Source organism: Mustelus asterias, chromosome 9 (genome assembly GCF_964213995.1).
Source record: "Mustelus asterias chromosome 9, sMusAst1.hap1.1, whole genome shotgun sequence".
Lineage (NCBI taxonomy): Eukaryota > Metazoa > Chordata > Chondrichthyes > Carcharhiniformes > Triakidae > Mustelus > Mustelus asterias.
In genome coordinates, this window is record NC_135809.1 from 70,250,729 (window position 1) to 70,265,096 (window position 14,368).

Genomic DNA, 14,368 nt, shown 5'->3' on the forward strand with positions numbered 1-14,368 from the left:
ACTGCAATGAAGTTACTGTGGAAATCCCCAGATTCTCCAATCTATTTACATAACTGAAGTCCCTCATCCCTGGAGCCATTCTCATGAATCTTTTCTGCAATCCCTGTCGCTTATACCTTCACATCTTCCCTGAAGTGTGGAGCCAAAAGCTGGACAAAATAGCCAAACCAGTGTCTTTGAAAAGTTCATCATAACCTTCTTGCTCTTGTACTTTATGCCCCTATTTATACACCCTGGAATACCAAATGCTTTATTAATCACTCTCAACCTGCTCTGCCACCTACAATGATTAATGTATTTTATACCCAGATTGCCTTGCCCCTGCACCCCTTTAGAAGACACCATTTATTTTATATTCTCTCTCCACATTCTTGCTACCAAAATGAATCACTTCGCACTTTTCTGCATTGAATTTTATCTGGCACTTGGCCACCCATTCCAATTACCTGTCTATGTCTTGTTGAAGTTTCATACTATCCTTCCTACTACTACCAAGTTTTGTGTCATCCACAAATGTTGATATTGTACCCTGTGTATGCCAAGGTCTTCGTCATTAATATATATTAGGAAGAACAGGAATCCTATCTTTTGACCCCGGGAGTGGGGTCTCTAGGTTTGAGCATTTGACAAGGTGCCGCACCATAAGACAAAGGTGCATGGTGTTACGGGTAATGTATTAGCATGGATAGAGGGTTGGTTAACTAACAGAAAGCAAAGACTGGGGGTAAATGGGTGTTTTTCTGGTTGGCGATCAGTGACTAGTGGTGTGCCTCAGGGATCAGTGTTGGGACCGCAATTGTTTACGATTTACAGAGATGATTTGGAGTTGGGGACCAAGTGTAATTTGTCAAAATTTGCAGATGACACTACGATGAGTGGCTTAGCAAAGTGTGCAGAGGATGCTGAAAGTCTGCAAAGGAATATAGATAGTCTAAGTGAGTGGGCAAGGGTCTGGCAGATGGAGTACAATGTTGGTAAATGTGAGGTCATCCATTTTGGTAGGAATAACAGCAAAATGGACCATTATTTAAATGGTAAAAAATTGCAGCATGCTGCTGTGCAGAGGGACCTGGGTGTCCTTGTGCAAGAATCACAAGGAGTTGGTTTGCAGGTGTAGCAGGTAATTAAGAAGGCAAATGGAATTTTGTCCTTCATTGCTTGAGGGATGGAGTTTAAAAACAGTGAGGTTATGTTGCAGCTGTATAAGGTGCTGGTGAGGCCACACCTGGAGTACTGTGTAGTTTTGGCCACCTTACTTGAGAAAGGATATACTGGCACTGGAGGGGGTGCAGAGGAGATTCACTAGGTTGATTCTGGAGTTGAGAGGGTTGGCTTATGAGGAACGACTGAGTAGACTGGGGCTATACTCATTGGAATTCAGAAGAATGAGGGGAGATCTTATAGAAACATATAAGATTATGAAGGGAATAGACAAGATAGAAGTAGGGAAGTTGTTTCCACTGGCAGGTGAAACTAGAACTAGGGAGCATGGCCTCAGAATAAGGGGAAACAGATTTAGGACTAAGTTGAGGAATTTCACAAAGGGTTATGAATCTGTGGAATTCCCTGCCCAGTGAAGCAGTTGCGGCTACCTCATTGAATGTTTTTAAGGCAAGGTTAGATAAATTTTTGAACAGTAAAGGAATTAAGGGTTATGGTGAGTGGGCGGGTAAGTGGAGCTGAGTCCACGAAAAGATCAGCCATGATCTTATTAAATGGCAGAGCAGACCCGAGGGGCCAGATGGTCTACTCTTGCTCCTAGTTCTTATGTTCTTATTATTCCCACAATAAGTCACTGGTTAACAGCAACACTATCATTCAGCCAATTGTATATCCATGTTACGACTGTCCCTATTATTCCATGAGCTCTAACTTTGCTTTGTTCTCTGTACGTGTATCAAATGCATTCTGGAAGCTCACGTACGTCACATCAACAACATTATTCTTAAAAACCTGCAGCAAGTTAGTTGAATGCAATTAGCTCTTAACAGAACTGTGTTTAATTAACTCCTATTTGCCGAAGAAACCGAGTTTTCCCCCAGGTGATCACCTGTCGCAGCTTTCTCACCACTGAGGTTAAACTGACTGGCCTGCAGTTGCTTTTTTAAACAAGGGTGTGAGATTTACAATTCTCCAGACCTCTGGAATGGTCCTGTGGTGAAGGAGGATTGGGAGATTGTGACCAGGCCTTCACAATTTCCAGTCTTGCTTTCCTCCTGACCAACAGCTGACCCAGCTGCATTTGGCCTACAGACAGGTGATTTGGATATTTTCACATTGCTGTTTGTAACAGTTAGGTCAGGGTAAATTGGTTGCTGTGTGTATGGAAACAGTGAGTACTCATCAGTACGCTCACAGTGGGAAAGCTCTTTGTATAATCCTGAGAGTCCAATATTGTTAAAGCTTCTACATTACTCGAAGCCTTCTTTCTATAATACATAACATTGTTCTCAGTCCCTCTATTGATGACTGTTTGTCTTCAATTGCAGGCAGTGTGGTTCGAAGCATTGACCTATCGCTGGGGACCGATTTCAGCTCCACGTCAGAAATATGGTATGGCATCCGAGTGAGAAACCCAGCATTAAAGTGGAGCATCCAATACGGCTCCCTCTACACTGTCCCATTAATCACTCCCAGGACAACTACAGCACAGGGTTAGATACAGAGTAAAGCTCCCTCGACACTGTCCCCATCAAACACTCCCAGAACAGATACAGCACGGGGTTAGGTACAGAATAAAGCTCCTTCTACACTGTCCCCCCATCAAACTTTCCCAGGACAGATACAGCACGAGGTTAGATACAGAGTAAAGTTTCCTCTACATTGTCCCCATCAAACACCCCCAGGACGGGTAGAACATGGAGTTAGACACAGAGTAAAGCTCCCTCTACACTGTCCCCATCAAACACCCCAGGACAGGCACAGCATGGGGTTAGATACTGAGTAAAGCTCCCTCTACACTGTCCCCATCAAACACCCCAGGACAGGCACAGCATGGGGTTAGATCCAGGCAGGATTTTACGGCATTGTTCGCCTAAAACTGTAAAATCCCACCGAGGCCAGCGGACCTTTCCATGGTCCACCCCTCGCCCCCTTCGATTTCCATGGTGGGCGGGACGGTTAAATTCCAGCCACAGAGTTAATTTCTCTACATTTTTTACCAACTTTCCCAAGGTTGGATGCAGAGCAAAATGTATTCTGAGGGGTTTGGAGTTCCTACTTGGACTCTAGGTTGTGTTCCTTCCCCCTTTACCTCCCTCCCTCCTATGTTTCGGTCCCTTTCTCCTTGGATAGATGGCTCTGTGACAGGGGTGAGTGTCACCAAAAGGAACTTGCTAAATTGTTTTTCTTCTTATTGTTTTTAATTGTATTTATTGATCTTTCCTTTTTTTCAATTAGCCAAAGTTTTGAGTATTCATTAGTCAACCTTTAATCTCTCTCTGCTTCTTGCCTGGCTCAAGGTACAAAGTTCTGAGTAATATTAATATGAATTTTAATATCAATTGAATTTTAATGAATCTTGAGTTCCCTGCTCACAGGCAGCTCCTTGGCACTGAAGCACTGGAAGCTGCCGTGATTTGTTTCCATGGGCAGTGTGAAGAAGCAGGCTCAGCTGGGACAGACCATCACTGAATCCCCCACTATCAACACCCCGGGGCACTCCATTGACCAGAAACTGAACTGAACTTGCAACAGAAATACTGTGGCTACCAGAGCAGGTCAAAGGCTAGGAATTCTGTGCTGAGTAACTCACCTCTGACTCCCCAAAGCCTCTCCACCATCTACCAGGCACAAATCAGGAGTGTGATGGAACACTCCCCACTTGTCTGGATGGGTGCAGCTTCAACAATGCTGAAGAAGCTCAGCACCATCCAGAACAAAGCAGCCGCTTGATTGCTACCCCTTCCACAAACATTCACTCCCTCCAGCACCAACAAATATTGACAGCCTTGTGTACCATCTACAAGATGCACTACAGGAACTCACCAAGGTTCCTGAGGCAATACTTCCAAATCCATGATCTCTAATACTGTCTTTTGTTATTGCAATGGAGAGGGATAGGGCCGTACGGCAGGGCAAGGTTTACATTTGGGGGAGAGGTAATTATGATGCGATTAGGCAAGAATTAGGGGCATAGGATGGGAACAGAAACTGTCAGGGGAAGGCACTAATGAAAAGTGGAACTTTTTCAAGGAACAAATACTGGGTGTCCTTGATAGGTATGTCCCTGTCAGGCAGGGAGGAAATGGCCGAGTGAGGGAACCATGGTTCACGAAAGAGGTGGAATGTCTTGTGAAAAGGAAGAGGGAAGCTTATGTAGGGATGAGGAAACATGGTTCAGATGGCTCGATTGAGGGTTACAAGTTAGCAAGGAATGAACTGAAAAAGGGGCTTAGGAGAGCTAGGAGGGGACATGAGAAGTCCTTGGCGGGTCGGATCAAGGAAAACCCCAAGGCTTTTTACTCTTATGTGAGGAATAAAAGAATGACCAGGGTGAGGTTAGGGCCGGTCAAGGACAGTAGTGGGAACTTGTGTATGGAGTCAGTAGAGATAGGCAAGGTGATGAATGAATACTTTTCTTCAGTGTTCACCAAGGAGAGGGGCCATGTTTTTGAGGAAGAGAAGGCTAATAGGCTGGAGGAAATAGATGTTCGGAGGGAGGATGTACTGGCAGTTTTGAATAAACTGAAGGCTGATAAGTCCCCTGGGCCTGATGAAATATATCCTAGGATTCTTTGGGAGGCAAGGGATGAGATTGCAGAGCCTTTGGCTTTGATCTTTGGGTCCTCACTGTCCACGGGGATGGTGCCAGAGGACTGGAGAGTGGCGAATGTTGTTCCTCTGTTTAAGAAAGGGAATAGAAATGACCCTGGTAATTATAGACCGGTTAGTCTTACTTCGGTGGTTGGTAAATTGATGGAAAAGGTCCTTCGGGATGGGATTTACGACCATTTAGAAAGATGTGGATTAATCCAGGATAGTCAGCACGGATTCGTGAAGGGCAAGTCGTGCCTCACAAATTTGATAGAATTTTTTGAGGAGGTAACTAAGTGTGTTGATGAAGGTAGGGCAGTTGATGTCATATACATGGATTTTAGTAAGGCGTTTGATAAGGTCCCCCATGGTCGGCTTATGATGAAAGTAAGGAGGTGTGGGATAGAGGGAAAGTTGGCTGATTGGATAGGTAACTGGCTATCTGATCGAAGACAGAGGGTGGTGGTGGATGGAAAATTTTCGGACTGGAGGCAGGTTGCTAGCGGAGTGCCACAGGGATCAGTTCTTGGTCCTCTGCTCTTTGTGATTTTTATTAATGACTTAGAGGAGGGGGCTGAAGGGTTGCTGGTGACACCAAGATTGGTGGAGTAGTGGATGAGGTGGAGGGCTGTTGTAGGCTGCAAAGAGACATAGATAGGATGGAAAGCTGGGCTGAAAAATGGCAGATGGAGTTTAACCCTGATAAATGTGAGGTGATTCATTTTGGTAGGACTAATTTAAATGTGGATTACAGGGTCAAAGGTAGGGTTCTGAAGACTGTGGAGGAACAGAGAGATCTTGGGGTCCATATCCACAGATCTCTAAAGGTTGCCACTCAAGTGGATAGAGCTGTGAAGAAGGCCTATAGTGTGTTAGCTTTTATTAACAGGGGGTTGGAGTTTAAGAGCTGTGGGGTTATGCTGCAACTGTACAGGACCTTGGTGAGACCACATTTGGAATATTGTGTGCAGTTCTGGTCACCTCACTATAAGAAGGATGTGGAAGCGCTGGAAAGAGTGCAGAGGAGATTTACCAGGATGCTGCCTGGTTTGGAGGGTAGATCTTATGAGGAAAGGCTGAGGGAGCTAGGGCTGTTCTCTCTGGAGCGGAGGAGGTTGAGGGAAGACTTAATAGACTTTATAAAATGATGAAGGGGATAGATAGAGTGAACGTTCAAAGACTATTTCCTCGGGTGGATGGAGCTATTACAAGGGGGCATAACTATAGGGTTCGTGATGGGAGATACAGGAAGGATATCAGAGGTAAGTTCTTTACGCAGAGAGTGGTTGGGGTGTGGAATGGACTGCCTGCAGTGATAGTGGAGTCAGATACTTTGGGAACATTTAAGCGGTTATTGGATAGGCACATGGAGCACACCAGGATGATAGGGAGTGGGATAGCTTGATCTTGGTTTCAGATAAAGCTCGGCACAACATTGTGGGCCGAAGGGCCTGTTCTGTGCTGTACTGTTCTATGTTCTATGTACTGAGAAGGACAAGAGCAGCAGATACTTGGGAACATCAGGATAAACATCACACGTCCCTCTCCAATCTACAAGGCACATATCAGGAGTATGATGGAACACTGTTATTGCTGGCTGGATGCAGCACCAACAACACACAAGAAACCTAACACCGTCCAGGACAAAGCAGTCAGTTTGATTGGCAGTCCATCTACTACTTTTAATATCCATTCTCTCCAGCACCAATCCATGGTAAATGTCGTGTCTACTATCTACAAGACACACTGCAGCAACTCACCAAGATTACTTCGACCTGAACAGTGTTCCCGAGCAGGCTCGGGAGTGTGGCGACAAAGGGATTTTCACAGTAACTTCATGCTAGTGTTAACGTAAGCCTACTTGTGACACTATTTATTTTTATTTAACTGGAATTTCCCCTCCAAATCATTCACCATCCTGACAAGGAAATATCTCACTATTCCTTCACTGTTGCTGGGTCAAAATCCTGGAACTCCCTCTCTAACTGCACTGTGGGTGTACCTACACCACATGGACTCCAGCGGTTCATGAAGGCAGCTATCCACCACTTTCTCCAGGGAAATTTGTTATGGGCAATAAATACTGGACTAGCCAGCAACACCTACATCCAACAAATTAATTTAAAAGACGTACACTGTTAGCATTGAACTGATCTATATGCTAACCATTCCAGTTAACTAAGCTAACCCAACCTTTTTAATAGCTCAGGATAAAATTGATGCACTGTTCTTGTCTTATGATTGAACAGATTATTCCTTCAAGATAGAGGGTAGTGCTGGCTTTAATTGACGGAATTAAATTGCTTTAACAAGAGTAACCTTGATTCTATTATTTCATGAAGCATCTCTGCAATAGGACTTCCTGCTATCAGTGACGTACAAAATTTAGACTAACAAATTTTCATCCAGGTCTTCTTTTATCCTTTAAGGACTTCCTGCCTTTAAGTTAACCCTTTTTCTGTTCTCTCCCTCATTCTCACAATCAAAATGGTTCCAATGGCCAGCTTCTCCGAACATGTAGTGAAGTAAGCAAGCAGGGCAAATCTTAAAAGTAGTCTTACTTTGTAATGCCCTAATTATGTGAGAGGTTGTGGGTTTTATACAAAAAGAGAAAGATGTGGTTTGCACGCATAGATTCAAAATAACAAGATTTATTATAGGAACTGTTGTCTGTACAGAGTAGAAACTGAAACTAAGATAGAAGCCTACACCACAATGACATCACCCTCAAATCATGTGACTGGCAATTATGCATCTACTTAACACGCTTATCATCCTAACAGGGAATTGCTGGGGGAACCTCGGTTAAACACTGCCTTCTACTATTCTAGGTGTAAAACACTGCAGCTGGCAATTGACATCATGACCTGTGGAGAAGAAGCTGATATTCCAGCTCCCCGCAGATTTGCAATGCTGAGGAAGTGTCGTAGACCTGAAACATTAACTGAATAATCACTACTTCTCCACAGATGCTACCCAAACTGACCGTTTCCAGCCAGTTGCACAGAGAATCACAGAATCTTTCTCGTGTAGAAAGAGGCTATTCAGTCCTACATGTCTGTGTCAGCCCTCTGATCAAGCAATTCACTTTATGCCTTTTTTTCTTCCATATTTCCTGGGATGTGGGGTGGGGGGGTGTCACTGGCAAGGCCAGCATTTGTTTCCTATCGCTAATCGCATTGAATTAGCTGACCTGGCCATTAAGAGTCAACCACATTGTTGTGGGTATGGAGTCACATGTAGGCCAGACCAGGTAAGGATGGCAGATTTCAAAGAATGCATAGAATCCCTGCATTGCAGAAGCAGACCTTTTGGCCCATCGAGCCTGCATTGACAAAAATTCCACCCAGCCTCTAGCCTCATAACCCCATGCATTTACCCTGCTATTCCCCCTGACACAAAGGGGCAATTTAGTTTGGCCAATCCACCTAACCTGCACATCTTTGGACTGTGGGTGGAAACCGGAGCAAATCCACACAGACACGGGGAGAACATGCAAACTCCACACAGACTGTGACCCGAGGCCGGAACTGAACTTGGGTCCCTGGCGCTGTGAGGCCACTGTACCATCTTCCCAAAAGTTCATTAGTAAACCAGATGGGTTTTTACAATCAATGAGAGTTTCATGGTCACTCTTACTGAGATATGCTTTCAGTTCCAGGTTTATTCCTTTAAATTCCACCAGCTGCTGTGATGGGATTTGAACCTGTGTCCCCAGAGTATTACCCTGGGTCACTGGATTACTAGTCCACTGATGTTACCATGACACCATATCACCTCCACCTTCCCCCACCTTCTCTCCATAACCCAGCACATTACCTAAACCACTCGCTACGTGAGAATGTTTTTTCCTCATATTGCTTGTGTTCCTTTTGCCAATAACTCTAAATCCTCTTGTTCTCGATCCTTTCATAAGTGAGAAAATGTTTTCCCTATCTACTCTGTCCAGACCCCTCTCCATTTTGAATACCTCAATCAAATCCCCTCTTAGCCTTCTTTTCTCCAAAGAAAACAATCCCAACTTCTGCAATTCATTCTCATAACTGAAGTTTCTCATCCCTGGAACCATTCTGGTGAATCTATTCTGCATTCTCTCCACTATGTTCACACCTTTCCTATAATGTGGCACCCAGAACTGAACACAAAATTCCATGTGAGGTCTAACTTGTGAGTTAAGCAAGTTCAACATAACCTCCTTGCTCTTGTACTGTATTTTTTAAATACTTGTTTATGGGATGTAGGCTTTGCTGCCTAATCCAGCATTTGTTGCTCTTGAGAAGGTGGTGGTGAACTGTCTTCTTGAACTGCTACAGTCCCTGAGGTGTAGATACACCCACGGGGGGCAGTTCCAGGATATTAACCCAGTGACAGTGAAGGAACGGCGATTATATTTCCAAGTCAGGATGGTGAGTGAGTTGAAGGGGAGCCTCCAGGTGGTGGTGATCCCAGGTATCTGCTACTTTTGCCGTTCTACATAGTAGTGGTCATGGATTTGGAAGGTGCCCAGCCAGCAACACCCATATCCCATAAATGAATTTTAAAACGTTGCTGGGCTTATCTTTACAGCTTTTTGAGAAGAGCGGGGCGGGGGGTAACATTTGCAATTCTCCAGTCCTCTGGTACCACACCTGAGTCTAAAGAAAACTGAAAAATTATGACCAGTGCCCCAGTTTCCACACTCAGCTCTCTCCTCCAGACCTGATGCCTCATCACCTTTAAGTACAGACAGACTATCCTGTGTCTGTGTGTACCCCCAGATCAGATTTAAATACCTCTAGTGCCTAAACTACCCTTTCTACCACCATTCTAAGGAAGGGTAAGCATGTTAAGGGAAGGACAAGGCAACCACGGCTGACAAGGGAAGTCAGGGATAGCATAAAAGCAAAGGGAAGAGCATACTGTGAGGTAAGGAATTGTGGGAAGCCAGAGGATTGGGAAGTCTTTAAAAGCAAGCAAAAAAACATAAGGGTGAAGAAGATGAAATATGAGGATAAACTAGCTAGTAATGTAAAAGAAGATTGCAAAAGTTTTTTTTAGGTATATAAAAGGTAAGAGAGAGGCAAGAATGGACATTGGACCGCTGGAAAATGAGGCTGGAGAAGTAGTAATGGGGAACAAAGAAATGGCAGAGGAGCTGAATGGGTACTTTGTATCAGTCTTCACGATGGAAGACACCAGTAACATGTCAGAACTTCAAGAGAGTCAGGGGGCAGAGGTAAATGTAGTGGCCATCACTAAGGAGAAGGTACTAGGGAAGCTGAAAGGTCTGAAGGTGGATAAATCACCCGGACGAGATGGACTGAGGTAACAAAGAAGTTAGACAAAGGAGAGCCAGTGGACATGATTTATTTGGATTTCCAGAAAGCCTTTGACAGGGTGCCTTACAGGAGGCTGCTAAGTAAGCTAAGAACCAATGAGGAAATGTACTGGAGAGGTGGCAGTTTTTCAAGGAAGGTCTGTCTAGACTTCTACAGGACAACGTTCCGAGCAGCCAGGGAGGAGTTGGTAGGTTAAAGGAACCGTGGTGCACGAAAGCTGTGCGGGACCTAGTCGCGAAGAAAAGGAAAGCGTACAAAAGGTTCAGAGAGCTTGGCGAAGATAGGGATCTAGATGAGTATACGGCTTGTAGGAAGGGGCTAAAGAAGGAAATTAGGAGAGCCAGAAGGGGGTCACGAGAAGGCCTTGGCAGGTAGGATTAAGGAGAACCCTAAGGCGTTCTATAAATATGTGAAAAGTAAAAGGATGAGACGTGAAGGAATAGGGCCTATAAAAGGTGAAGGCGGGAAAGTCTGTACGGAACCAGTAGAAATGGCAGAGGTGCTTAATGAGTATTTTGCCTCGGTTTTCACAGAGGAGAAGGACATGGGTGGATGTACTGCGGGCTTGCGGTGAACTGAAAAGATTGAGTATGTGGACTTTAACAAAGAGGTTGTGCTGGAATCTTTGAATGGCATCAAGATAGATAAGTCGCCGGGTCCGGATGGGATGTACCCCAGGTTACTGTGGGAAGCGAGGGAAGAGATTGCAGAGCCTCTGGCGATGATCTTTGCGTCGTCAATGGAGACGGGAGAGGTGCCAGAGGATTGGAGGATTGCGGATGTGGTTCCTATTTTCAAGAAGGGGAATAGGGATAGCCCAGGTAATTACCGACCGGTGAGTCTAACCTCAGTGGTTGGTAAACTGATGGAGAAGATCCTGAGCGACAGGATTTATGAGCATTTAGAGAGGTTTAGTATGCTCAAGAATACTCAGCACGGCTTTGTCAAAGGCAGATCGTGCCTTACGAGCCTGGTGGAGTTCTTCGAAAATGTGACTAAACACATTGACGAAGGGAAAGCGGTAGATGTGGTTTACATGGATTTTAGCAAGGCGTTCGATAAGGTCCTCCATGCAAGGCTTCTAGAAAAAGTGAGAGGGCATGGGATCCAAGGTGCTGCTGCCCTGTGGATCCAGAACTGGCTTGCCCAAAGGAGGCAGAGAGTGTGTATAGATGGGTCTTTTTCTAAATGGAGGTCGGTCACCAATGGTGTGCCCCAGGGATCTGTTCTGGGACCCTTGCTGTTTGTCATTTTCATAAATGACCTGGATGAGGAAGTGGAGGGATGGGTTGGTAAGTTTGCCGATGACACGAAGGTTGGAGGGGTTGTGGATAGTCTGGAGGAATGTCAGAAGTTACAGAGGGACATAGATAGGATGCAAAACTGGGCGGAGAAGTGGCAGATGGACTTCAACCCAGATAAATGCATAGTGGTCCATTTTGGCAGGTCAAATGGGATGAAGGAGTACAATATTAAGGGAAAGACTCTTAGTACTGTAGAGGGTCAGAAGGACCTTGGGGTCAGGGTCCGGGTCCGGGTCCATAGGACTCTAAAATCGGCCCCGCAGGTGGAGGAGGTGGTTAAGAAGGTGTATGGTGTGCTGGCCTTTATCAATCGAGGGATTAAGTTTAGGAGTCCAGGGATAATGATGCAGCTATATAAGACCCTCGTCAGACCCCACTTAGAGTACCGTGCTCAGTTCTGGTCGCCTCATTACAGGAAGGGTGTGGAAAAGATTGAAAGAGTGCAGAGGAGATTTACAAGGATGTTGCCTGGATTGAGTGGCATGCCTTATGAGGATAGGCTGAGGGAGCTCGGTCTTTTCTCCTTGGAGAGACGTAGGATGAGAGGAGACCTAATAGAGGTATATAAGATGTTGAGAGGCATAGATCGGGTGGACTCTCAGAGGCTTTTTCCCAGGGTGGAAATGGCTGCTACGAGAGGACACAGGTTTAAGGTGCTGGGGGGTAGGTACAGGGGAAATGTTAGGGGTAAGTTTTTCACACAGAGGGTGGTGGGCGAGTGGAATCGGCTGCCGTCAGTGGTGGTGGAGGCAAACTCAATAGGGACTTTTAAGAGACTCCTGGATGAGTACATGAGACTTAATAGGATGGAGGGTTATAGGTAGGCCTAGAAGGTAGGGATATGTTCGGCACAACTTGTGGGGCCGAAGGGCCTGTTTGTGCTGTAGTTTTTCTATGTTTCTATGTTTCTAATGAGGTTAGAGGCAAGGTACTGGCCTGCATAGAGGATTGGCTGACAGATAGAAGGCAGAGAGTGGGATAAGTGGATCCTTTTCAGGATGGCAATTGGTGACTAGTGGTGTTCATGATGTGGACTACCGTCATGACTACCATCGACACCGCAAACTGCTGGTTCCAAGTGGAGAGGATTTCCAAGGTAAACTCTTACTTGTGGTGTTCCACAGGGGTCAGTGCTGGGACCACAATTTTTCACTATATACATGAATGATCTGGAAGATGGAACTGAGGGCATGGTTGCTAAATTTGTGGATTATACAAAGATATGTAGAGGGACAGGTAGTGTTGAGGAAGTGCGGAGGGGGGGGCGGCTGCACAAGGGCTAGGCTAGGAGAGTGGGCAAAGAAGTGGCAGATGCAATACAATGTGGGAAAGTGTGAGGTTATGCACTTTAGTAGGAAGAATAGAAACATAGACTATTTTCTCAATGGGGAAAGGCTTCAAAAATCTGAAGCACAAAGGGACTTGTGAGTCCTGGTTCAGGACTCTCTTAAGGTTCAGTTGGCACTTAGGAAGGCAAATTCAATGTTCGCATTCATTTCTAGAGAGCTAGAATATAAGAGCAGGGATGTATTGCTGAAGCTGTATAAGGCTCTGGTCAGATCCCATTTGGAATATTGTGAGCAGTTTTGGGTCCCATACCTAAGGAAGGATGTGTTGGCCTTGGAGGGGGTCCAAAGGAGGTTCACAAGAGTGATCCCAGGAATGAAGAGTTTCTCATATGAGGAGCAGTTGAGGAGTTTGGATCTATACTCGATGAAGTTTAGAAGGATGAGGGAGGGATCTAGTTGAAACTCAGAATACTGAGAGGCCTGGATAGAGTGGATGTGCAGAGGATGTTTCCACTAGAAATCATAGAAACCCTACAGTACAGAAAGAGGCCATTCGGCCCATCGAGTCTGCACCGACCACAATCCCACCCAGGCCCTACCCCCATATCTACCCACTAATCCCTCCAACCTACGCATCTCAGGACACTAAGGGCAATTTTTAGCATGGCCAATCAACCTAACCCGCACATCTTTGGACTGTGGGAGGAAACCGGAGCACCCGGAGGAAACCCACGCAGACACGAGGAGAATGTGCAAACTCCACGCAGACAGTGACCCAAGCCGGGAATCGAACCCAGGTCCCTGGAGCTGTGAAGCAGCAGTGCTAACCACTGTGCTACCGTGCCGCCCCGAGTGGGAGAGACTAGTGGGAGAGTCTAGAACTCGAGGGCACAACCTCAGAGTGAAAGTGATGATCCTTTAAAACTGAGATGAGGAGGAATTTCTTCAGCCAGAGGGTGGTGAATCTCTGGAACTCATTGCCACAGAGGGCTCTGGAGGCCAGGTCATTGAGTGTATTTAAGACAACGATAGATAGGTTCTTGATCAATTAGAGGATCAATGGTTATGGGGAGAAATCAGGAGAATGGGGATGAAAATTATATCAGCCATGATTGAATGGCGGAGCAGACTCGATGGGCTGAATGGCCTAATTCTGCTCCTATATCTTATGGCTTAGGTAGCATCTTCTTCCTTGGTAAAGACAGAATGTAAAGTATATATTTAATACCTCAGCCATGTCCCCTGCCTCCATGTGTAATCGACTCCTGTCTCATATTCATATTTCCAGCATTAGCATTGTTTTGCTTCTAGCTGTATTTCCAATGTGAAGGTGTTTTTAATCTCTCCCTTGCTACCTACCATGTATTGATTTTTCCTCAGTGGGAAGCTAGCATGCGGCTGTGTTCCTTTTGCCAGAACCTCTTTGTGGAAATACTCTTAAAGGTTTATTAAAGTTTAAAGTTTATTTATTTGTGTCTCAAGTAGACTTACGTTAACACTGCAATGAAGTTATTGTGAAAATCTCTGAGCCGCCACGCTCTGGCACCTGTTCAGATACACTGAAGGAGAATTTAGAATGGCCAATGCACCTAACCAGCATGTATTTCAGACTGTGGGAGGAAACCAGAGCACCCGGAGGAAACCCACGCAGACATGGGGAAAACATGCAAACTCTGCACAAACAGTGACCCAACCTGGGAAT

General features: G+C 45.4%; 1 protein-coding gene across 1 annotated transcript in view; it reads left to right on the forward strand.

Annotated features, from left to right (window-relative positions):
- Positions 1 to 7,707, forward strand: part of agbl2 (AGBL carboxypeptidase 2) — an 80,919-nt gene extending 73,212 nt beyond the window's left edge. The window contains exons 14-15 of the mRNA XM_078221360.1: positions 2,490 to 2,553; positions 7,587 to 7,707. Of these exons, the coding sequence (XP_078077486.1) occupies positions 2,490 to 2,553; positions 7,587 to 7,707 (185 nt within the window). The remainder of the gene's footprint in view (positions 1 to 2,489; positions 2,554 to 7,586) is intronic.
- Positions 7,708 to 14,368: the final 6,661 nt, after the last annotated feature.